The sequence below is a fragment of the Oryx dammah genome, unplaced genomic scaffold (genome assembly GCF_014754425.2).
Source record: "Oryx dammah isolate SB20612 unplaced genomic scaffold, SCBI_Odam_1.1 HiC_scaffold_17, whole genome shotgun sequence".
Lineage (NCBI taxonomy): Eukaryota > Metazoa > Chordata > Mammalia > Artiodactyla > Bovidae > Oryx > Oryx dammah.
The window spans coordinates 16650820-16675115 of record NW_024070201.1 but is presented as its reverse complement, the minus strand read 5'-3'; the positions used below and the strand labels follow the sequence as shown (position 1 = coordinate 16675115).

At 39.2% G+C, this 24296-nt stretch overlaps 1 protein-coding gene across 1 annotated transcript in view; it reads left to right on the top strand.

Moving 5' to 3' along the window:
* Positions 1–22725, top strand: part of SLC35F2 (solute carrier family 35 member F2) — a 63891-nt gene extending 41166 nt beyond the window's left edge. The window contains exons 2-8 of the mRNA XM_040257917.1: positions 5479–5654; positions 8178–8305; positions 13494–13653; positions 14488–14644; positions 15201–15253; positions 16254–16408; positions 21740–22725. Coding sequence (XP_040113851.1) covers positions 5479–5654; positions 8178–8305; positions 13494–13653; positions 14488–14644; positions 15201–15253; positions 16254–16408; positions 21740–21925 — 1015 coding nt within the window. The 3' untranslated portion in view covers positions 21926–22725. The remainder of the gene's footprint in view (positions 1–5478; positions 5655–8177; positions 8306–13493; positions 13654–14487; positions 14645–15200; positions 15254–16253; positions 16409–21739) is intronic.
* The last annotated feature ends 1571 nt before the right edge of the window (positions 22726–24296 follow it).

Here is a 24296-nt window from a genome sequence, read left to right as displayed (position 1 = left end):
CATCTGTTAGTGGTTACTGGAAAACCTATAGCTTTGACTATACAAACCTTTGTCAGCAAAGTAATGTCTCTGCTTTTTAATGCGCTGTCTAGGTTGGTCATAACTTTTCTTTCAAGGAGCAAGTGTCTTAATTTCATGGCTGCAGTCACTGTCTGCAGTGATTTTGGAGTCCAAGAAAATAAAGTCTGTCACTGTTTCCATTGTTTTCCCCATCCATTTGCCATGAAGTCATGGGACCAGATGATCTTTGTTTTTTGAATGTTGAGTTTTAAGCCAGCTTTTTCACTCTCCTCTTCACTTTCATCAAGAGGCTTTTTAGTTCTTCTTTGCTTTCTGCCATTAGGGTAGTGTCACCTGCATATCTGAGGTTACTGATATTTCTCCTGGCAATCTTAATTCCAGTTTGTGGTTCATCCATGCTGGCATTTCACATGATGTACTCTGTATATCAGTTAAATAAGCAGGGTGACAATACACAGTCTTGATGTACTCCTTTTCCAATATTGAACCAGTTCATTGTTCCATGCCTGGTTTTAATTGTTGCTTCTTGACCTTCATACAGGTTTCTCAGGCAATACGGTCTGGTATTCCCATCTCTTGAAGAATTTTCCACAATTTGTTGTGATCCACACAGTCAAAGGCTTTAATGTAGTCAATGAAGCAGAAGTAGACGTTTTTCTGGAAGTCCTTTGCTTTTTCGATGATCCAACAGATGTTGGCAATTTAATCTGTGCTTCCTTTGCCTTTTCTAAATCCAGCTTGAACATCTGGAAGTTCTTGGTTCACATACTGTTGAAGCCTAACTTGTAGGATTTTGAGCATGACCTTGCCAGCATGTGAAATGACTGTAATTGTGCAGTAGTTTGAACATTCTTTGGCCTTGCCTTTCTTTGGGATTGGAATGAAAACTCACCTTTTCCAGTTCTGCGGCTACTGCTGAGTTTTCCAAATTTGTTGGCATATTGAGTGCAGCACTTTCACAGCATCATCTTTTAGAATTTGAAATACTTCAGCTGGAATCCCATCCCTTCCACTAACTTTGTTTGTAGTAATGCCTTCTAAGGACCACTTGATTTCACACTTCAGGATATCTGGCTATAGGTGAGTGACCACACCATCGTGGTTATCCAGGTCATTAAGACCTTTTTTGTTCAGTTCTTCTGTGTATTCTTGCCACTTCTTTTTAATATCTTCTGCTTCTGTTAGGTTCACACCATTTCTGTCCTTTATTGTGCCCATCTTTGCATGAAATGGTCCCTTGGTATCTCTAATTTTCTTGAAGAGATCTCTAGTCTTTCCTATTCTATTGTTTTCCTCTATTTCTTTGAATTGATCACTTAGGAAGTCTTTCTTATCTCTCCTTGCTATTCTTTGGAACTTGGCATTCAGATGGGTATATCTTTCCTTTTCTCCTTTGCCTTTCATTTCTCTTCTTTTCTCAGCTATTTGTAAGTCCTCCTCAGACAACCATTTTGCCTTTTTGCATTTCTTTTTCTTAGGGATGGTTTTGATCACTGGCTCCTGTACAGTGTTACACACCTCTGTCCTTAGTTCTTCAAGCACTCTATCAGATCCTTGAATCTATTTGTCACTTCCACTGTATAATCATAAGGGATTTGATTTAGGTCATGCCTGAATGGCCTAGTGATTTCCCCTACTTTCTTCAATTCAAGTCTGAATTTTATTGAAATCAGTATGGTGTTCATGATCTGAGCCACAGTGAGTTCCCAGTCTTGTTTTTGCTAACTGTGTAGAGCTTCTCAGTCTTTGACTGCAATGAATATAATTCATCTGATTTCAGTATGGACCATCTGGTGATGCCCATGTATAGAGTCATCTCTTGTGTTGTTGGAAGAGAGTGTTTGTTATGACCAATGCATTCTCTTGGCAAGAAATTTTGGTGCATTAATTTACTGATATTCTACTCACTCAGTCCACTGAAATCTGACTTTAGTTACTACCACTAACAAAAAGCCTTCTTTCCAAGCTATCTAGGAGCTTCCAGCTTGCCATTTCAACTGTGTCTGTTTAGCCATGATGACCCTTTTTCTGTCTCTGCAGTTTTTGGCTGTTGTATTGTTGATATCATTTTTCTTAAAATGTTTTTGTACTCTTAGTTTCTGTATCATGGCACTTTCATAGTTTGTTGTCTTTCTTCAACTATTACACTTCACAGGACAAGTGGGAAAGTGTCTTATATTTGAGGTAACCATATGTTTGGGCATATCTGGTAATTTCTTTATCTATTTACATTCACTTGACAACTATTTATTGAGTGACAGCAAAGTGCTAGCATTGGATATGTAGTGGAGAGCAAAACAGATATAGGTACAGTCTTTCTGAAGTTCAGAGTTTCAACTGTGTATTTTTTTAATCTCTTGCTAGTGTATAACAAATTGCCTCAAATTTAGTGGCTTAACAATACACTTGTTATCTTATAGTTTTGATGGATCAGGCATCTGGGCATGGCTTAGCTCTGCTTTCTGCTTCATATCTTTCATAAGGCTGCAGTCATGGTGTTGGCCAGGGATGGAGTCTCATCTGAAGCCATGACTGGGGAGAAAATGCTTCTAAGCTTGTGCTGATGTTGGTGAGATTTATTTCCTTGGAGACTGGTGGACTCAGGGTCTCAATTCCTTACTGGTTGTTGACCAGAGGCCACCATTTGTTCCTTGCCATGTGGGCCTCTTTGTATAGCAGCTTGTTTGATTAGAACGAGTAAGGAGGAGAATCAGTAGAGTTAGCTAGCAAGATAGAAGTTATAACCTCATCTAATGTATTCATGGAAGTGGTAGCCTGTTTGTTGTTTTTTTAATTGAAGTATGGTTGATGTACAATAGTATATAAATTATAGGTGTACCATATAATTCACACTTTTTAAGGGTTATACTCCATTTGTAGTAAGTATAAAATACTGGATGTATTCTCTGTGTTGTACAGTCTGGTATCCCATTATTTTATTTGAATTCTAATGGTTAGAGTCAAATTAAAGATCCAGCTCATGTTCAGATGGAAGCGATTACACAGAACAGAGCTAACCAGAAACAGAGATTTACTGGTGGCCATCTTAGATGGCACTTTCATGCATTACTTTTCCAGGCTTCTTGCCCATGGCTCTTTGCACTTGTGCCTTAGGCATAGACCACTTGCTTCTAGAACCCACCATTGGATATTTGTGCCTCTACATTTGGGCCTACAGTTACTTCTTGGATTCCCTTCTCCCTACTTCTTCCTTTATAAACCTCTTATATACATCCAAATCTAACTGAAAAATCATCTGTTCCATAAAACTTTTCTCAGTTTTCCCTCTGCCTGCTAACTCCCTCATTCAGAATTAATCTGTGTGCTCTCTCAGCCCTTTTTCACTTGTACCACTGTTATAAGATTGCTTTCTGTAACAACAAAAAAAGTGGTTTGTGTGGTTTGCTTTCTGCAATTTTCAGTTGGTTGTTAAGGTACTTCTCTTTTAAAATGAAGAAGGGTAGGCTCTAGATCTTATTCTACTCTGGATTCAAAGTACCCGTCTCTGAAGTGGTGATTCACAGTCTTGGCAGCTTTTGGGATTACTTGGGGAGCTCTGAACATCACTGATGCCTGGACCCACCCCTCGAGGTGATAGTATAATTGGTCTGGGGTGCAACCTGGGGTATTAACATTTTTAAAAGCTCTGTGATTCTAACATGTAGGTAACACTGAAAGTCTCTGCTTCTAATTGAAGAAACCAAGTCTCTGGGAGAATGAAAGGATAAGAAAATGTTAAACATTTAATGAACAGATAAACTTTAAAACTAGAGTTAAAGTTGAGTTTTAAAAAATCACACACACACAATTCAAATAATATATGACATAGCTAAGTAATCAGTTCAGTTCAGTTGCTCAGTCGTGTCTGACTCTTTGTGATGCCATGAACTGCAGCAAGCCAGGCCTCCCTGTCCATCACCAACTCCCAGAGTTTACCCAAACTCATGTCCATTGAGTCGGTAATGTCATCCAAACATCTCATCCTCTGTCGTCCCCTTCTCCTCCTGCCCTCAATCTTTCTTAGCATGAGGGTCTTTTCCAGTGAGTCGGCTCTTTGCATCATGTGGCCAAAGTACTGGAGCTTCAGCTTCAGCATCAGTCCTTCCAATGAATATTCAGGACTGATCTCCTTTAGGATGGACTGGTTGGATCTCCCTGCAGTCCAAGGGACTCTCAAGAGTCTTCTCCAACACCACAGTTCAAAAGCATCAATTCTTTGGCACTCAGCCTCCTTTATAGTCCAATTATCACATCCATACATGACTACTGGAAAAATCATAGCCTTGACTAGACAGACCTTTGTTGACACAATATTGTCTCTGCTTTTTAATATGCTGTCTAGGTTGGTCATAACTTTCCTTCCAAGGAGCAAGTGTCTTTTAATTTCATGGCTGCAGTCACCATCTGCCGTGATTTTGGTGCCCAAAAATATAAAGTCTGTCACTGTTTCCACTGTTTGCCCGACTGGATGCCATGACCTTAGTTTTCTGAATGTTGAGTTTTAAGCCATCTTTTTCACTCTCCTCTTTCACTTTCATCAAGAGGCTCTTTAGTTCTTCTTCACTTTCTGCCATAAGGGTAGTGTCACCTGCATATCTGAGGTTATTGATCTTTCTCCCAGCAGTCTTGATTCTAGCTTGTGCTTCTTCCAGCCCAGCGTTTCTCATGATGTACTCTGCATATAAGTTAAATAAGCAGGGTGACAAAATATAGCCTTAACGTACTCCTTTTCCTATTTAGAACCAGTCTGTTGCTCCATGTCCAGTTCTAACTTTGCTTCCTGACCTGCATACAAATTTCTCAAGAGGCAGGTCAGGTGGTCTGGTATTCCCATCTCTTTCAGAATTTTCCACAGTGTATTGTGCTCCATACAGTCAAAGGCTTTGGCATAGTCAATAAAGCAGAAATAGATGTTTTCTGGAAGTCTCTTGCTGTTTCGATGATCCAGCAGATGTTGACGATTTGATCTCTGGTTCCTCTGCCTTTTCGAAAACCAGCTTGAGCATCTGGAAGTTCATGGTTCACGTACTGCTGAAGCCTGGCTTGGAGAACTTTGAGCATTACTTTTCTAGCGTGTGAGATGAGTGCAGTTGTGCAAGTTTGAGCATTCTTTGGCATTGCGTTTCTTAGGGATTGGAATGAAAACTAACTTTTTCCAGTCCCGCGCCCACTGCTACTAAGTAACCAAGATGATCTCTAAATAGATCATCAGTGAACTAGGGGGATATGTATTTTTGTGGGAGAAATTAGAAATATAAAAGAGAATAAAATTGCTAGTTGTTGAAAATCCAACAGTTTTTGTGCATATGAAGTAAGTGATAAAATGAAATAAAGAGCCACCTGGAATTATTAGCATTTCCCTTTCTGTTTAGCCCTAAAGTGTGTATGTGCATGTGTGTGTGTGTGAAATACATAAATTATTTACCAGTTACTCTTATTTTCTCCTTTATTTTCTAGGAATATTTTGAAAACAATTGCCTTAGGTCAGATGTTATCCTTGTGTATATGTGGGACAGCCATCACCAGCCAGTATTTGGCAGAAAGATATAAAGTGAATACTCCCATGCTACAGAGCTTTATCAACTACTGCTTGCTGTTTCTAATTTATACAGTGATGTTGGCATTTCAATCAGGTATGTCAAATTACCTTTTTAACAAATTATCTTCATAAAAATTTTGGCTCTATACATTCAAAAAATAAAACATGAGCCCAAACCAAAACCAAGAACTGGAAACTACTGCTGTTTTTATAAAAGTCACTAGAAAGGTATGACACCTCTGGATTCTATGAAGTTAGTGACTAGAGTGATTAAAATGAGTAGCATCAAACTGTAACATAGGATTTGTAAAAAACAAAAAAAAAGTGTAAATGCCATTATAAGTTACACCTTTTTTCCTCCCCTGTGGTTGATAAATTTAAGAGACAGTGTTAAAAACACTTAAAAAGTCAAGAACCTCACTTTCCAAAATATATATTTCCAGCTAAGTGGAGAATGCTAAGTAGAGCACCACTGCCTGTAAATGTGAGAGAAACAAAACAAGGAATTAACATCTTATCACAAGATTGATTTCAAGAGTGTAAAGACAATGGGTAACCCAGACTGGGAGGGTGCCGTACTACCATTTTCATCACATTTAAAGCATATGATAAAAGTACCAGTGTGGTGGTTTTAATATGAACATTAATACATCAATGGTATTCCTATATGTCAGGTTAAATAACTTACTTTTGAAAGAAAGTGGAAGCCAGTTATGAGAAGGGGGAACTATCTTAAGGGGAAAGCACCAAATTTGGCAAGAGCTGTACAAGCTGGAAATAGAACTGGTATGTTGTGGTTAATAGCCTCAGGATTTGCTCCTCTCTGTAAGAACTGGCCTTTAGGAAGTCAGTGTGATTTGTAAATGTATCAGTGAAGTCCCTCTAAGGGATGGCTATTATTGTGTTTAGTTGCTAAGTCGTGTCTGACTTTGCAACCCCATGGACTTTAGACCACCAGGCTCCTCTGTCCATGGGATTTCTCAGGCAAGAATACTGGAGTGGTTTGCCATTTCCTTCTCCAGGGGTTCTTCCTGACCCAGAGAATGAACCTCCATCTCCTGCATTGCTAGTAGATGCTTTACCACTAAAGAAATGATATGTAAATAAATCAGTGAAGTCCCCTAAGGGATGGTTATTATTAATAGATGCCTTCCATGCTGTCTCATGTTAGGAAGACTGTGTTTTTAGGATATTCCTGCTAGTTGGGATTTAATGATAATTATTGTGGATGGTGATTGCAGCCATGAAATTAAAAGACACTTGCTCCTTGGTAGAAAAGCTATGACCAACCTAGACAGCATATTAAAAAGTAGAGACATTACTTTGCTGACAAAGGTTCGTATAATCAAAGCTATGGTTTTTCCAGTAGTCATGTATGGATGTGAGAGTTGGACCATAAAGAAAGGTGAGCACTGAAGAATTGATGCTTTTGAACTGTGGTGTTAGAGAAGACTCTTGAGAGTTCCTTGGACTGCAGGGAGATCCAACCAGTCCATCCTAAAAGAAATCAGTCCTGAGTATTCATTGGAAGGACTGATGCTGAAGCTGAAGCTCCAGTACTTTGGCCACATGATGCAAAGAGCCGACTCAGTGGTAAACACTCTGATGCTAGGAAAGATTGAAGGTAGGAGGAGAAGTGGGGAACAGAGGATGAGACGGTTGGATGGCCTCATTGACTCAATGGACATGAGTTTGAGCAAACTCTGAGAGATAGTGAAGGACAGGGAAGCCTGGTGTGCTGCTGTCCATGGGGTTGTAAAGAGTCAGACACAACTGAGTAACTGAACAATAACAGAATTTGACTATGATTCTCTCTGCCTTTATTTCTTTGCAGGTTATCTTACCCATAAAGCCTTCTTGTATATATGCCAACTCTATATCTCCTTGTAATGCTAGATTCTCCAAAGAAATGATTCACAGTTAACTTGAATAAATAGAATTTAAGGGATAAAAGGTGTTTCTTCAATGATGCCACTAGGCTGTTTTTCCAAACTTACCACTGGCTTAATTTTCTGTTGAAAGCAGATATTTTCCAAAAGAATGACCACAAACAGAGTTTTGGTCTGTTTGATAAAGTTATAAGAAAACATTTCATTTCCTAAGATGATCTGGATGTTATATTTCTGTTGCAGTAGGAAAGAAAAAGGAATTCAATGAATTTAACCACTCTTACTTCCTTTATCTTTGGTGTTTTCATTGAGCACTTGGTCTATGATGACACCTTAGCTTGGGCCTCATACTAGAAGAAAATCTGACTGACTCTGCTGAGCTGTTGCAGGAGTTTAAGTTATGAGTAACGGACATTAGGAGGGACCATGTTCAATGTACATAGTGGTAAACTATGTGCCTGTAATGCAGGAGACCTGGGTTCCGTCCCTGGGTTGGGAAGATTTCCTGGAGGAGGGCATGGCAGTCCACTCCAGTATTCTTGTCTGGAGAATCCCCATGGACAGAGAAGCCTGGTGGGCTACAGTCTGTAGGGTCGCAGAGAGTCAGACACGACTGAGCGACCAAGCACAGCCCAGCACAAACACTAGCTTTGAGTCTTTATCTCTAAATTAACATGCATGGAAGAATTTTCAAGTAACATGTCCTAATCTAGATTTGTTTCAACCAGGTAGTGATAATCTTTTATACATCTTGAAAAAGAAATGGTGGAAGTACATCCTGCTTGGACTAGCAGATGTAGAGGCTAATTACCTGATTGTCAGAGCATACCAGTACACAACTCTAACCAGTGTCCAGGTAAGAAGGAGTCCTCTGACCAGTTTAGATTTTATAGCTTTAAGAAAGGAATCTGAACTCATATGTGCTCAACTAATTTGCTTAAGAACCTGTTCATTCAGAAAAAAACTAAAAACAGTGGATGCTATCTGTTTTCCAGTGGAGCATGTGTGCTAATGAGAAAGGCTTCCTGGAATTAGTGAAAACATGTACAAGTTAATCTGTTCCCAAATTGCTAATGCTATAGATGAATAGAACAGTTGCTACCAAATAAACAAATATTTAGTTGGGAGTCGATGCTGTGATGTTGGCAAGAGTTCTGTTCTGTGTGTTGCTTAAATGGCATATAAAGTGAATATACTATTGTGTCCCAGATAAATTGGAGTCGTACAAGTAAAGTAGATATCTAAGACAACTAATAGGTTGTTGTCTTTTTGTTGTCTGTTGTCTAATAGGGCATTAGACATTTTGGGTAGAGGTGGTAGCCAAAAGTAAAACTTGTATCTATTCCTTTTCTAGGTTTATTCTCATTAGATTGAAAGAAAAATGTTCCTACATACCGGTACTTTTCAACTTGGTGGAGTTGAGGACGACTGATTAAGTTGTCTTAACGTTAAGGAGTTCCCTGGTGGCCTTAGTGGTTAGGATTCTGGGCTTTCACTGCTGTGGCCGAGTTTGATCCCTGGTCGGGGAACCAAGATCCAGCAAGCTATACGACACACCCTAAAAAAAGAAAAGAGTTGTCTTAACGTTAGCAAACTGTGGGATGTATCATAACACTGACTCCTTATTGCTAACAATTAAATGTGTTGTAAATGGAGATGAAAGTAAAATAGATTCCCATGTCAGGTTTAGATTTCACAGTTTACTGAATTTATGACTTAAAAAAAAATTGGTTGCGGCATGTGGTATCTACGTTCTTTACCAGGGATCAAACCTGAGCTCTCTGCATTGGAATCGCAGAGTCTTAGCCACTGGACCACCAGGGTGGTCCCTGAACTTATGACTTTTGATGCATCTTTTTTTTTTTTTGGCTGTGCTGTATAACTTGCAGAATCTTAGTTCCCCAACCAAAGAGAGATTGGACCTGTGCTCTCAGCAGTGAAAGCACAGAGTCTCTACCACTGGACCACCAGAGAATTCCTGTTGCTTCACTTTTTCCTATAAAACGGAGATAGTCTTATCTCCAAATTTAAGGAACATGGAAAAATTGAAGATTTAAAGAGAAAGATTAATGATTAATGAAAACTCGGTATTTTTCGGATGTGAATATGCGTTAATGCTATTATTACCAGAATGCTGTTTAATACTGTGCTAAGCATTGTCCTCTGGGCTTCCCAGGTGGCTCAGTGGTAAAAAGAATCTGCCTGTCAAGCAGAAGACGCGGGTTTCATCCCTGGGTCGGGAAGATCCCCTGTAGAAGGAAATGACAACCCACTCCAGTATTCTCGCCTGGAAAATCCCATGGACAGAGGAGCCTGGTGGGAAAGATAGGAAATCTTTTATAAGACAGACATCATAAGAGGCACATGAAAAACTCAGAATTTCATAGAAATTAAAACCAGGAGTGACCTAGAAGATGCATTCATCACAAATAGTATTAAGTGTACTTTTAGCAATGAATAATAAGAGTGTAAGTATATAGAAAATGTACTCTATATAAAAGAGCCGACTCAATGGAAAAGACCTTGATGTTGGGAAAGATTGAGTGCAGGAGGAGAAGAGGGTGACAGAGGATGAGATGGTTGGATGGCATCACCAACTCAATGAACATGAGTTTGAGCAAACTCTGGGAAATAGTGAAGAACAGGAAAGCCTGGCACGCTGCGTTCCATGGAGTCGCAGAGTCAGACACAACCTAGTGACTAAACAACAACAAATACAGAAAATGGCATTTTTCTAGTCACATCTACCTTCATGATCTCACACACAGTTTAATTGCTTGATTATAATTTCCAGAAGTTTTGATCTGTGACAGATGATGATTAGAAGTTTTGAATTGGTACAGGTCTAAACAGAGCTAAGCAAAATACTTACACTGAAGTTTTGTGACTAAAATTCATGCCTTAAACTAATCTCAAACAATTTCTTTCATCCTGGACTCTTAGAAAAACCTAAGCATTTGGTTGTCAAAAATTAAGTACTTATGGTCCTAGGAAGCCATATTATAACAAGTGCATCTAACAACTAAACCTCTTTCCAGCCGTGAAGAGTGCCTGTCATTGGAATTCTTCAATCAGATTATCTCCTTGAGTAAACCTCTAGTCTGGTTAATCTGAAAGGGTGGAAGTTTGCTTGTTTGTTTCTTTATGGACATAAAACATGCAAGATCTTAGTTTACCAACCAGGTGTGGATCCAGTGCCCCCTGCAGTGGAAGCACAGAGTCCTAACCACTGGACCACCAGGGAATTCCCCCTGAGAGGGTAGAAGTTTAAATTGGATTGTCTTTGAACCTCTTTCTTAAGGATCCCTTCAAGGATTCTGTAATTGTAAATACTAATTTAGTGGTTTATGATGTGTCCATTGACATTGCTGGCCTAGGTTTCTGCTCATGTTACTTCTCATTTCACTTGCCGTATCTACACATTCCCTACCCACAACCAGCTTCTCTCATTTTGCTCTATTATTTCTAGAATGCATCCTTTTCAAAGCCCCTTCTCAAAGGCCTAATTCAATTTCATTTTCTTCTCTATTGAGTATACTCCATTGTTATCACTAACAAAGTCTGATTCATGTTTATATCCATCCTTCCCCCTCATTCCAGGTTCTTACTTCTTGTGTCTATATAATAATTTTTTTAAAGCAAAGATGAATATTTTTCATGATAAAAGGAGCAATTCACAAAGAAGATAGACATCATAAACCATTAGATACCTTATCAACAAAGAAACAAAGATATATAAAGGAAAAATCAGAAGAAATATAAAGGAAAAGAAAAAATATATAATCATAGTGAGACAATGGCACCCCACTCCAGTACTCTTGCCTGGAAAATCCCATGGACGGAGGAGCCTGGTAGGCTGCAGTCCATGGGGTCGCTAAGAGTCGGATACGACTGAGTGTCTTGACTTTCACTTTTCACTTTCATGCATTGGAGAAGGAAATGGCAACCCACTCCAGTGTTCTTGCCTGGAGAATCCCAGGGACGGGGGAGCCTCGTGGGCTGGCGTCTATGGGGTTACACAGAGTCGGACACGACTGAAGTGACTTAGCAGTAGCAGTGAGACATATTAACATTTCTCTGAGAATATTTTATCAAGTGCAGAATAAGTAAGAATAGGAGCATCTTGAATGATGTCATTAATAATTTAAATATAATAGATTTATATTTAATTAATTTATATTAATCATATCCTACACAAATATATTTAAAATTTTGTATCTCATATGTTGTTATTAGATGTCTATAGGCCATTTAGAAAACCTGGCAAAAAGATAAACATTGCTTAATTTCAAAAAGTAGAATTTTTTTGTGTGTGTGATTTAGTTATACACACGTTATTTTTGAATATTTTCCATTATAGGTTATTACAAGATATTGACTATAGTTCCCCATGCCACACAGTAAACCTTTGTTGCTTGTTGCATATCTATTTTTTAAAATCAGAAATCTAGCCAATAATTTTTAAACATTAAATAGATGGCTCTTAGAACTAAAAGCATCAAGCAGAAGGCATCTGTCACCAGAAATACATTTTGAAAAGATTCCATTTAGATAAATGACTGACTGTGATAGATACCAGATTAGAAGTCATGGAACTTTAGAGTGGCCAGGTACCTTGAGATCATTTGATCTGACTTCTTGATTGTAGATTTTGACTCAAGAGTTGACTAGCTGGAGATCACACAGCTGGTCAATGGCAGGGCTGGAGCCTGAGGCCTTGGGGGCTCTCACCAAGATGTAGTTGCCTGTCTTATATGGCCAGTCATTGCCCGCCAAAAATGGTTAAAAATAGAGCAGGTTTAAGTTTGATTTTAAGACACAATTTGAGGATAGGGAGTCTTCTGTGATAGTTTATAGAGAGTTTTGTCTACTTTTTTTGTTTAAGGACCGTAGTTTCGATTTTATTACTTCACTATGGCTAGATTCTTTTGGTGTCTTCCAGGACAAGCTATTATCATTTGCATCGTTTAATGGTTTGTTATTCAGGCAGGCTCAATAAAGCACTTAAGAGATTAGAGTTCTATAGATGGAATAAATAACAGAAGGCAAAGTGCCCATTCCTATACTTGACATTGCAATGAAAGGCAATCAGTAAACAACGGTGGACAGGATCAAACAAACTGCTGAGATTTAGGGGCCTGCCTTGTCCAAGACTAAATAGATACAGGATGAGCAATCAAATAGCAACATCAGGAACATTATTAGTAAAAGGAATGTATTTTATCCTTGAACGCACTGTACGAATGTGTGCCTTTGAGAATCGAATGAATGAAATCTCTTTTTACTTTATCTTGCAAAGATTTTGGATTTACTATAATTTTGGCACTCTTAATCCCCCTGCCTTTCAGACTGGCAATATCAGGGGTGTAGCAAGTATTTTCTGGACCCAGAATCAACAGGTGGTGGAGGAGTATATGATGAAGATGAGCGAGAGTATTTGCTGTGAGCAAGTATCTGTCTTATATGGTGGGGCTGGACACTTTGTCAAGGAGATGGTGTCTGTTTGCTTTCTCATAATAACCTGTTCTTTTTGTAGTTCTTAAGCCCAACTGCAATTAAGCCTTGGTTATGCTATTTTTCTCTGTCTAGTGTTCTAAATACTCCCCTTGGTACCTCTTTTATTCTCTACATTCCACCTCCTCCATTAGTGTCTCCCACATATCACGTACTTAAATATTTATTGACTGAATGGGTACATGTCTACTGGACTTAAGGATAAACACAAGTGAGAGTGTAGAAATACATTGCATAGTCTGTTGGGCAGAATTCCTGGGTTCATCAACTGACTCCCAAACTTTTTAACTGTGTAATTATGGGCAACTCATTTAAGCTCTCTGTGCCTTTGGTTTCCTCATGGGTAAAATGGAGGTTGAAGTTCCAGTTTCATAGAGTTCTTGTGAGGATTAAATGAGTTCATCCAGATAAAGCATTTAGTACAGGGCTGGCAATAATAAATGCTCAATAAACACCGATTTCTGTTATTACTTGGTCATCTTTTTACTAATGAGAGATATTTTAAGTTATTTATTTCTCCTTTCATGCAGCTTTTGGATTGCTTTGGGATTCCTGTGTTGATGGCTCTTTCGTGGTTTATTCTTTATGCAAGATACAGAGTGATCCACTTCATTGCTGTGGCTGTCTGTCTGTTGGGTGTAGGAACTATGGTTGGTGCAGACATATTAGCAGGGAGGGAAGACAATACAGGTGAGACTGTGTTACTTGTTTCTGGTTTAGTCACAGAAGACATTTTGCTTATGTCTTCACTTTTATTTTGCAAAGATAAAGTAAAAGGCAGAGAACATGTCCTGATTACCTATCTTAAAATTTTTATTTTTAGATTTGCTTGCTTCTGGTACTATGACCACTTCAACAAAGCATTCCATGTTCCTACCTGGCCAGAGTCCTTGCTTTTTGTCACACTAGTTTGTTTTGTGTCCTGAGAGAGAACTTTCTTTATATATTTGCAATAATCTTCTTTTAGCCCATACATTTAGATTAGTTGCTGGAAACCCTACTGTAGGTTTTGTTTCCATCAAAAAGGAGACTTTGTGTTTACTAAATGACCTCTATTTCAGCTACTCTGTAGATGAGAACATTTTGATATTCTTTATGTCAAGGTTGAGATAGTTCATAGTATAAAATCTAAATAAGGCCTATGAATTTCCCCAATCTGCAAGCGACTTCAGTGTCTCCTTTGATTGAGAAAATTACCTTGCTTCCCTGTAGTTTTCAGTGAATTCCCATTAATAAATTCCATTAATTTCCCATGTCATAGAATCATTTTCTGGGGCCTTATGTTATGGTATACACCACCATCTTCCAATCTGTTAGTTTCCTGAAGAACCAAAATAAGAAAAATGAAAGCAGAATTGTGCCAGAAAGTGAGAAGAGTAAGAGTCTTTAAACTTTTAAAAATCAGGGTTTCTTCTCCTGTAAAATCTTATTTAGATGATTATGAGTCAGATATACTTCTGGAAGCAAGCTGGAGAGTTTTCCCTAGTGACAATGTATCCCTTTTTATGGCTTATCTCTCTATAGGTAATAATGTACTGATTGGTGACATCTTGGTCCTTCTTGGAGCTTCCCTCTATGCTGTTTCTAACGTGTGTGAAGAATACATCGTGAAGAAGCTGAGCAGACAGGAGTTTTTAGGAATGGTGGGCTTATTTGGAACAATTATCAGTGGCATACAACTGTAAGATTCTAAACATATCCTTAAAAACAAAATCAGCAAATATGTCATAGATGATTAGTTTCCGGCTACTAACATTCATTACTTGGCCTAAATTCATATTCAGAATCAGTAGCTTGCTAAATATCTATTAGAAGATTGTTGAAATGTCAGTAATTGTGCCTCATTTTTTTTACACATGTTTGATGCTTAAGATTCCTGCTTATAATATCATTAGACTTTGTATTAGCAGTGAAGACTTTCTTTTTCAGTTATTCCTAGAAAATATTAACTTCCTATTCATAATATCATGTTTCCCTCCTGTAGCTGACTACCACTAAACAGTGCTTCTAGGGGTGTCAAACATGTGTTTATGGACTCCTTTGAGTTTAATTCTTTGTCATTTAATTAAAGATAGTTTTTAAAAATATTTTATGAAAACCAAAAGTCAACATAATTCATCACCTTAAAAGCTGAAGCACTTAAAGTGAAGTACTTAAAGCTTGAAGCAACTTACTTGTTTATAAAACAGTGAAAATTTATATAAAGATGTCTCTGTGACCTCTTATTTTAATCACAGATTGATTGTGGAATATAAGGATATTGCCAGCATTCACTGGGACTGGAAAATTGGTATGTGTATATATATATATATAATAATTATTTTTAGTCTTTCCCCTGACACACACCAAGAAATATTTTAATAATACTATTTAGGCATTTTTATATAAAATCATAGAGTAATTTAGTACACAGAAAACTATAGTGGTTTATGTCAAGTTTTCTCTGAGAACTTGTAAATGAACCCCCATAAAAGTTAACCCTTAATCTTTACCTTCAAGAATAACCTTTCTTTACTAGAAATTCTGAATAAGACTGACCTTTGGTCACACTAGCTTTCAACTAGATCTGTATTTCGTGTCCTCAGACTTCTTGTAAAGATTGCCTGCTTGATATAATCAGTGAAGTATTAACTTAATCTGATGGTGTGTAGTCACTACCATCTTGATTGCTTCTCTCATCTGCATAGATAAACAACAGAAGACAGCAGTAGTGGGATAGTCAGGAAAGATTTGAGCCTTATGGATGGAAAAAAGTAGTGCGTGAAGTGTCATTGAATTGAAATTCATTTACCATGCTTGGATGATTTCATTCAAGTAAATAACTTGATGTGTTGAATGAGGTTGGAGAAGTGGTTGTGAAGCAGAGATACTAAGTAGTCAGCACCCACATGACTAGCTCTCTTATGGGATGAACAAAAGATAAGACTCTAACAACTGTCTTTGATACCCTAAGAATACTTTATTCTGAATTCAACCACACAAATTGTGTCCAACCATGATGCCTTTTATCATTGGCACCTCACCGGGCAGGTGTGGATAGCATGGAGTGAAAAGAGCTGTTAACTTACACCGTAAGCAAGATTCTATGGCCTTGATCATCTAACACTCTGTTGTAGTTCTTCATCTACATTGCATGAGAACTTTGTATGTCTCATTTGTAATGCTTACTGTTAACAAGGGACTTTGTGGACAGTATGTTAAAGGATCAGGGAATTTTACATCAGGCAAGCTTTATCCTTTATCTTTTGATTTCTTCCTTTAACATTAGATATTCCATTTTCCCCCCACAGCCCTGCTATTTGTAGCATTTGCCCTCTGTATGTTTTGCCTGTATAGCTTCATGCCACTGGTGATGAAAGTCACCAGTGCTACTTCTGTCAACCTGGGCATCCTGACAGCTGACCTCTACAGTCTTTTCTTTGGACTCTTTCTGTTTGGCTATAAGGTGAGCAAATAGATCTTGTTCAAATAAGAAACTTGTTTGGTGTAAAAGAAGTAGTGGGTTTCTTTAAAATTTTAGATTCCAAAATAAAACCTTCTCATCTCCTTAGCAAGAATTTCTTACTGCCTTAGAAATCTATCTTTCCATAGTATAAAGCTTGTTAACCTGCCTGCTATTACAATCATTTGAACAAATAGAATGTCAGCTGTTGCTTGGTAATGTTACTTATAGCTGGGTATTTCTTTATCCTTATAAAGTTTTAGATCTGGGTAGAAATTACACGGTGTTGATTGACACTATTCCCAGGAATTGACCATGAACTCAGAATGCCTAGTTCAGTGTATTCCCAGAAATTTCTGCTTAAGAAGCATAAACCATTTTTGCTTTTCAAAATTACATCATAGAAACTAGCTGTTATCTTTGCAAAAAACCTACTGGTTGTGGTATTCACGAACCAAGCCTGAAGAAGTATTTATAGCTTTTTGGTGGCATCATTAAAAAGTGACAGATGTCAGAGTGAATCAGAACAGTGATCTTGATAGGCTTAGCTTCTTTCCTGTGATAACAATCATTAATGGGTACAAAGCAAGCCTTTCAAGTGTTAGCTGTTCCGTGCTGGTGTTACTGCTTTTCACATGGCCACCACTAGAGGACTGTGGTGATTTTATTCTGCAGTTCAAGGCCAGGTGTTGGCTACCAGAGAAAGCTTGAAAGCTCTGCAGTATAACTTGTGGCCTGGCTCACGTGTGCTTCTTTTAAAACTAAACATATTGAGATAGCATTAGTAGTTTAACATTTACTTTTCCCTCATAAATAAAATATTGTCCAAGGAGGAAGTAAGCTTAAAGAAATAAAAGCTTCAAAGTGAAAATACACTTGTTGCTACCTATTATAAGGTCCCTAAATGTAGATATTTGCTCTTTAATTGCTATTAACTTTAATGAGAAAAAGCCTTTTTGTGTGTCATTTTTTTGCCCAAATGATTTACACTATTGTTTTCAAAATGGAACATGCAAACGATAAATTTATTTACAGTTCTTTTGCTTCGTGTTTCTTTGTCCCTGCATGTCAGCAGCTCACTTTTAACTCCAATCAGATTTTATTCTTTTTGGTGAAAGGCTATTTCAAGATTCGTAAAGGAAAGAGGAGGTCTGCTGTGATCTTCAGAGTAAATTACAGAGGTTGGAAGTCATACAGAACATAAAAAAGATACCTAGGATTTTAGAAGAAAATTTTAAGTAAAGAATCATAGCTCACCAATTTAAAAAAGTGTAGCATCTAAGATAACCTGGGCTCTAATATTTTGAAACAGTTGAAGAAGATGTTAAAAATTTCTACCTTCATTGGTGTCAGATTCCACCCCGCTCCCCGGATTGATCTTTAGTAAATACTCACCGAACAGAGTAGCCACAGAAACTTCCTGTGTAGATCCAGACACAAAGGGTAGAATTTAAAAAAGGTAAGAGCCTTCAATTCAGGAGACTTATTATCTCACTCCCTCAGAGTCTCTCTCTTCTAATAATGGTGCCTCCATTTAATCACCTGGAGGCTCAGATGGTAAAGAATCTGCCTGCAATGCGGGAGACCTGGGTTCGATCCTTGAATCAGGAAGAGCCCCTGGAGAAGGGAATGGCTACCCACTCTAGTATTCTTCCCTGGAGAATTCCATGGACAGAGGAGCCTGGTGGGCTACAATCCATGGGGTTGCAAAGAGTTGGATATGACCGGGCACCTAATACTTCTCTAGAGGAACAAGACTTTTTTTCTTATAAACATTTAAAACCTCCAAATCAAGCAGAACATGTTTTGAATAAGTTACTTAGGTTTCCTCACAGTTAAAAACGAAATTTCTATGGGAGAGCACGATTGACTTTTATGATACCGACTTCAAAATTTAGAGGACTGTAAATAGCTTTAGACATTCTAGGAATCAGCAAACTAAAATGGACTGGAATGGGTGAATTTAACTCAAATGACCATTATATCTACTACTGTGGGCAGGAATCCCTTAGAAGAAATGGAGTAGCCATCATGGTCAACAAAAGAGTCCAAAATGCAGTTCTTGGATGCAATCTCAAAAACGAAAACAGAATGATCTCTGTTCGTTTCCAATGCAAAGAAATAGAGGAAAACAACAGAATGGGAAAGACTAGAGATCTCTTTAGAAAATTAGAGATACCAAGGGAAAGTTTCATGCAAAGATAGGCTTGATAAAGGACAGAAATGGTATGGACCTAACAGAAGCAGAAGATATTAAGAAGAGGTGGCAAGATTACACAGCAGAACTGTACAAAAAAGAGCTTCACAACCAAGATAATCACGATGGTATGATCACTCACCTAGAGCCAGACATCCTGGAATGTGAAGTCAAGTGAGCCTTAGAAAGCATCACTATGAACAAAGCTAGTGGAGGTGATGGAATTCCAGTTGAGCTATTTCAAATCCTGAAAGATGATGCTGTGAAAGTGCTGCACTCAATATGCCAGAAAATTTGGAAAACTCAGCAGTGGCCACAAGACTGGAAAAGGTCAGTGTTCATTCCAATCCCAAAGAAAGGCAATGCCAAAGAATGCTCAAACTACTGCACAATTGCACTCATCTCACATGCTAGTAAAGCAATGCTCAAAATTCTCCAAACCAGGCTTCAGCAATCCATGAACCATGAACTTCCAGATGTTCAAGCTGGTTTTAGAAAAGGTAGACGAACCAGAGATCAAATTGCCAACATCCATGGATCATGGAAAAAGCAAGAGAGTTCCAGAAAAACATCTATTTCTGCTTTATTGACTATGCCAAAGCCTTTGACTGTGTGGATCACAATAAACTGTGGAAAATTCTGAAAGAGATGGAATACCAGACCACCTGACCTGCCTCTTGAGAAACCTGTATGCAGGTCAGGAAGCAACAGTTAGAATTGGACATGGAGCAACAGACTGGTTCCAAATAGGAAAAGGAGTACGTCAAAGCTGTATACTGTCACCCTGCTTGTTTAACTTATATGCAGAGTACATCATGAGAAACGCTGGGCTGGAAGAAGCACAAGCTGGAATCAAGATTGCTGGGAGAAATATGAATAACCTCAGACATGAAGATGACACCAATCTTATGGGAGAAAGTGAAGAGGAACTAAAAAGCCTTTTGATGAAAGTGAAAGAGGAGAGTGAAAAAGTTGGCTTAAAGCTCAACATTCAGAAAACGAAGATCATGGCATCTGGTCCCATCACTTCATGGGAAATCGATGGGGAAACAGTGGAAACAGTGTCAGACTTTATTTTTTTGGGCTCCAAAATCATTGCAGATGGTGACTGCAGCCATGAAATTAAAAGACGCTTACTCCTTGGAAGGAAAGTTATGAGCAACCTAGATAGCATATTCAAAAGCAGAGACATTACTTTGCCAACAAAGGTCCATCTAGTGAAGGCTATGGTTTATCCAGTGGTCATGTATGGATGAGAGAGTTGGACTGTGAAGAAAGCCGAGCACCGAAGAATTGATGCTTTTGAGCTGTAGTGTTGGAGAAAACTCTTGAGAGTCCCTTGGACTGCAAGGAGTTCCAACCAGTCCATTCTAAAGGAGATCAGCCTTGGGTGTTCTTTGGAAGGAATGATGCTAAAACTGAAACTCCAATACTTTGGCTACCTCATGCGAAGAGTTGACTCATTGGAAAAGACTCTGATGCTGGGAAGGATTGGGGGCAGGAGGAGAAGGGGACGACAGAGGATGAGATAGCTGGATGGCATCACTGACTCAATAGACGTGAGTTTGAGTGAACTCTGGGAGATGGTGATGGACAGGGAGGCCTGGCATGCTGCAATTCATGGTGTCACAAGAATTGGACATGACTGAGCGACTGAACTTAACTGAAATAGCTTTAACTCCCCCTTAATCTTCTCTGAATCACCTCCCCCCGCCCAAACCACTGCTTACCCCACCCCCCCAAAAAAACATATATTCAATACTAGCTATGTGCTAGGTGCTGTGCTAAGATTGGATCCAAGAATGAAACCCATGGAAATTAGTTTGGCTCCTGCTCTGCTTGAAACTATCACTGGCGTTGCATCATCACTGAATCCATTGGAGGTCTTCTAGCTTTGGGGAGGGCTCTGGCTATTAGATGTGGAAACAGTGTCAGACTTTTATTTAGGGGGGCTCCAAAATCACTGCAGATGGTGACTGTAGCCATGAAATTAAAAGACGCTTACTCCTTGGAAGAACAGTTATGACCAAACCAGATAGCATATTCAAAAGCAGAGACATTACTTTGCCAACAAAGGTCCGTCTAGTCAAGGCTGTGGTTTTTCCAGCGGTCATGCATGGATGTGAGAGTTGGACTGTGAAGAAAGCTGAGCACCGAAGAATTGATGCTTTTGAGCTGTGGTGTTGGAGAAGACTCCTGAGAGTCCCTTGGTCTGCAAGGAGATGCAACCAGCCCATGCTAAAGGGGATCAGTCCTGAATATTCATTGGAAGGACTGATGCTGAAGCTGAAACTCCAATACTCTGGCCACCTCATGCGAAGATTTGACTCATTGGAAAAGACTCTGATGCTGGGAGGGATTGGGGGCAGGAGGAGAAGGGAACGACAGAGAATGAGATGGCTGGATGACATCACCGACTCAATGGACATGAGTTTGAGTGAACTCTGGGAGTTGGTGATGGCCAGGGAAGCCTGGTGTGCTGTGATTCATGGGGTTGCAGAGTCGGACACAACTGAGTGACTGAACTGAACTGAACTGAACTGGCTATTCCAGGGTTCTAAAAGTTTAAGGTTAAGAACTAATTGAGCATCTATGAAACATTAACATGTTGAAACCAATGGTGACCCGTAGAAGCCCACAGCTGGAGAAGACCAGCAATCTATATAATATTCATTTCAAAACCTATTTCGTTTCTCCTTCTACCCTTGAGAATGTGTCTCACTTTTTCTTCTCTTTCATTTTATTTTTCTTTTCCTTCTCCAACCCATTCTGTTTTCTTATTGTTTCACGCCATTGTTATATGTTGTTGTCTAGAGTCTAAATCTGGGTCTTTCCTTTTAGTCTCTCCACTAAGTAAGTGGGACTAGTTGTGAGGTGGGATGTTGCTATATTATTGCAGAGAAAGGCAAGAGTCCATTTCCTAGAGATCTAAGATGTTTTACCCAGTTAACTGATGGGCTGGGTAATGTTGGCAGAGATCACACATACTTGGGACAGTTTTGTTCCTTAATATCTCCTTGGACAACTTTCAGATAAAAAGATTATGAGAAGGTAACTCTCCAAACTCAGTGGACAGAAGGCAGCAGCAAAGATGTGTATGTGAGAAACCACTATCTTAGCCTATCCTCTCCTCCTAGTTTTCAGGACTCTACATCCTGTCCTTCACCGTCATCATGATAGGGTTCATCCTGTACTGCTCCACCCCGACACGCACAGCAGAGCCAGCTGAAAGCAGTGTACCACCAGTCACCAGCATTGGAATTGACAACCTGGGATTGAAGCTTGAGGAGAACCTGCAGGAGACCCACGCTGCAGTCTTGTAGCTGGAGAAGAAGGCATACACGTCCCCCTGAGGTTTCCTGGGGAGCTGGGAGCTGTCACCTGGATAAAGCAGAGCCTACTGCTTGGGCTACTTGAAAACTTATCAGAGTGAACACTCCATAGCATTGGGTTTGATCCAGATGGATTTTAAAAGGATTATTAAAATCATGTATCAAAAGTGGAAATGCCAAAATAGAGCAGAAGCCGAGGCTAGGATTGTGTTTCTGTATGTTTCAGGCCCAATACCTGTTAGTGTTAGGGAGACAAGGTATGGGGCACACCCTGGGTTGTTAGAAGCACAAGTCTGAAAGCAGGATTGGACAAATACTTGGGTGTGAGCCAGACTCACGCTGTCCAGAATGGGCTAGGTAGTCAGGAGAAGGGGCAGCCCAGGGTGGTTGGGAGTAGGTTTTCTCATTTGGAGGCATCTGAGTTTTGTCTTGCTGAGCCAATTATTGTCCACAAGCCTTGTGGCCTTTTAGGAAAGGGAAAATGGATGGGGCAGCACTTGAGAAATCCCGAGATGCAACTGTGAGTACCATAGAAGCTGTCAAGTAGAGTACAGTAAAGCTAGGAACCTTCTCCCAATTGTACCTATGCTACTTCTTAGCAAATAATGTGCCATGCGATTTTTATGATACCTCTTCAATGCAGAGTGTTAATATGCAGCGTCATTATGATATCAACTGCCAGAATACCACTTTGTAAAAACTCTGTATGTGAACTTTTTGGGGTGAAAAATATAATAATAAACTGAGGGTAAATTCGTACTATTAAAAGATTTTGATTTCATGGAAATATATTTACTGTGTGGTTTCTTTGATTACCTAATTCCCCTTGTGGATTTTAAATGACAATATATTCAAGATTTCCTCATATACAACTTTTTAGAATCATGTCTTCTTAAGGTGGGGGAGCCTTATCTATTTGGGGCTATGTCAGAATGAGGGGAAATCAGAGCAAGCTCCCAAGTTATTTGCTGGGATAAACATTTAAAACTTTTGAATTACCTTAATGAATTTTTAAAGAAAACTTTTTAAAGTGAAATAATATTTCATTTCCTGCAGCCAGTTAAAACTGATGTTTGGTTTTCACTCTTTACCATTAACAACTGTCAGTGAGTGGAAAAAGGTTATGTTAAAATGTTTGACTCTTTGGAGAAGACTTCCAGTTTGATTAATACACTGATTATTTCTTTAAAGAACCTTGATTAACAATAAACCTGTATCTATAGGGATAGTGGTGAAGTAGCCCTGATGGCTCAAGCAGTAAAGAATCCACCTGCTACACAGGAGACACAAGAGGCTTGGGTTCCCTCTCTGGGTTGGGAAGATCCCTTGGAGCAGGAAATGGCAACCCACTCCAGTATCTTACCTGGAAAACCCCATGGATGGAGGAGCATGGCAGGCTACCGTCCATGGTGTCGCAAAGAGTTGGACATGACTAAGCAGGTAAACAGACCGAGACAGACAGACGGAGAATCTCAGGTGTCAGTATCCCACTGGATACTCAGTATCCAGTATTCTGAGTCAGAGCTCAAATGAATCTGTGCTACTATGAAGCCTTTTTTAGGCTGTCTAGGCTGGTCTCCCCCTTCTTTATGTTCCCAGGGGCCCTTGCTTATTCATATCTTCCTTATAACACTTAGTGAATTGAGGTGCTTGTCATTTACTTGTCCCTTTTCACCACAGGTTGAGCTCTTCCATGTCAACAGCTTTTTATCATCTTTCTAGTCCTTTGGTCATCTCACTTCTTGAGTGAAGTGAGATTAGTGAACTTTGTCTTTGGTCCCAGTTCAGAACATTTAAGGAGAGTCTGATCTAAAGGCCTTTTATACAGATACATGTCTGTTGTTCAGTTGCTAAGTTGTATCCAACTCTTTGTGTGACCCCATGGACTGCAGCACACCAGGCTTCCTGGTCCTTCCATATCTCCCGAAGTTTGCTCAAACTCATGTCCACTGAGTCGGTAATACCACCCACCCATCTCATTCGAGGTTGACATCATCTTCTCCTGTCCTCAACCTTTCCCATCTTTTCCAAAGAGTCAGCTCTTCACATCAGGTGGCCAAAGTATTGGAGCTTCAGCTTCAGCATCAGTCTTTCCAATGAGTATTCAGAGTTGATTTCCTTTAGGATTGACTGGTTTGATCTTGCAGTCTAAGGGATGAGAATCTTTTCCAGCATCATAATTTGAAAGCATCAATTCTTCGGTGCTCAGCCTTCTTTACAGTCCAACTCTCATATCCGTACACAGCTACTGGAAAACCATAGCTTTGACTATATGGACCTTTGTCAGCAAAATGGTATCTCTGTTTTTTAATGTGCTGTCTTACATTTGTCATAGCTTTTCTTCCAAGGAGCAAGTGTCTTT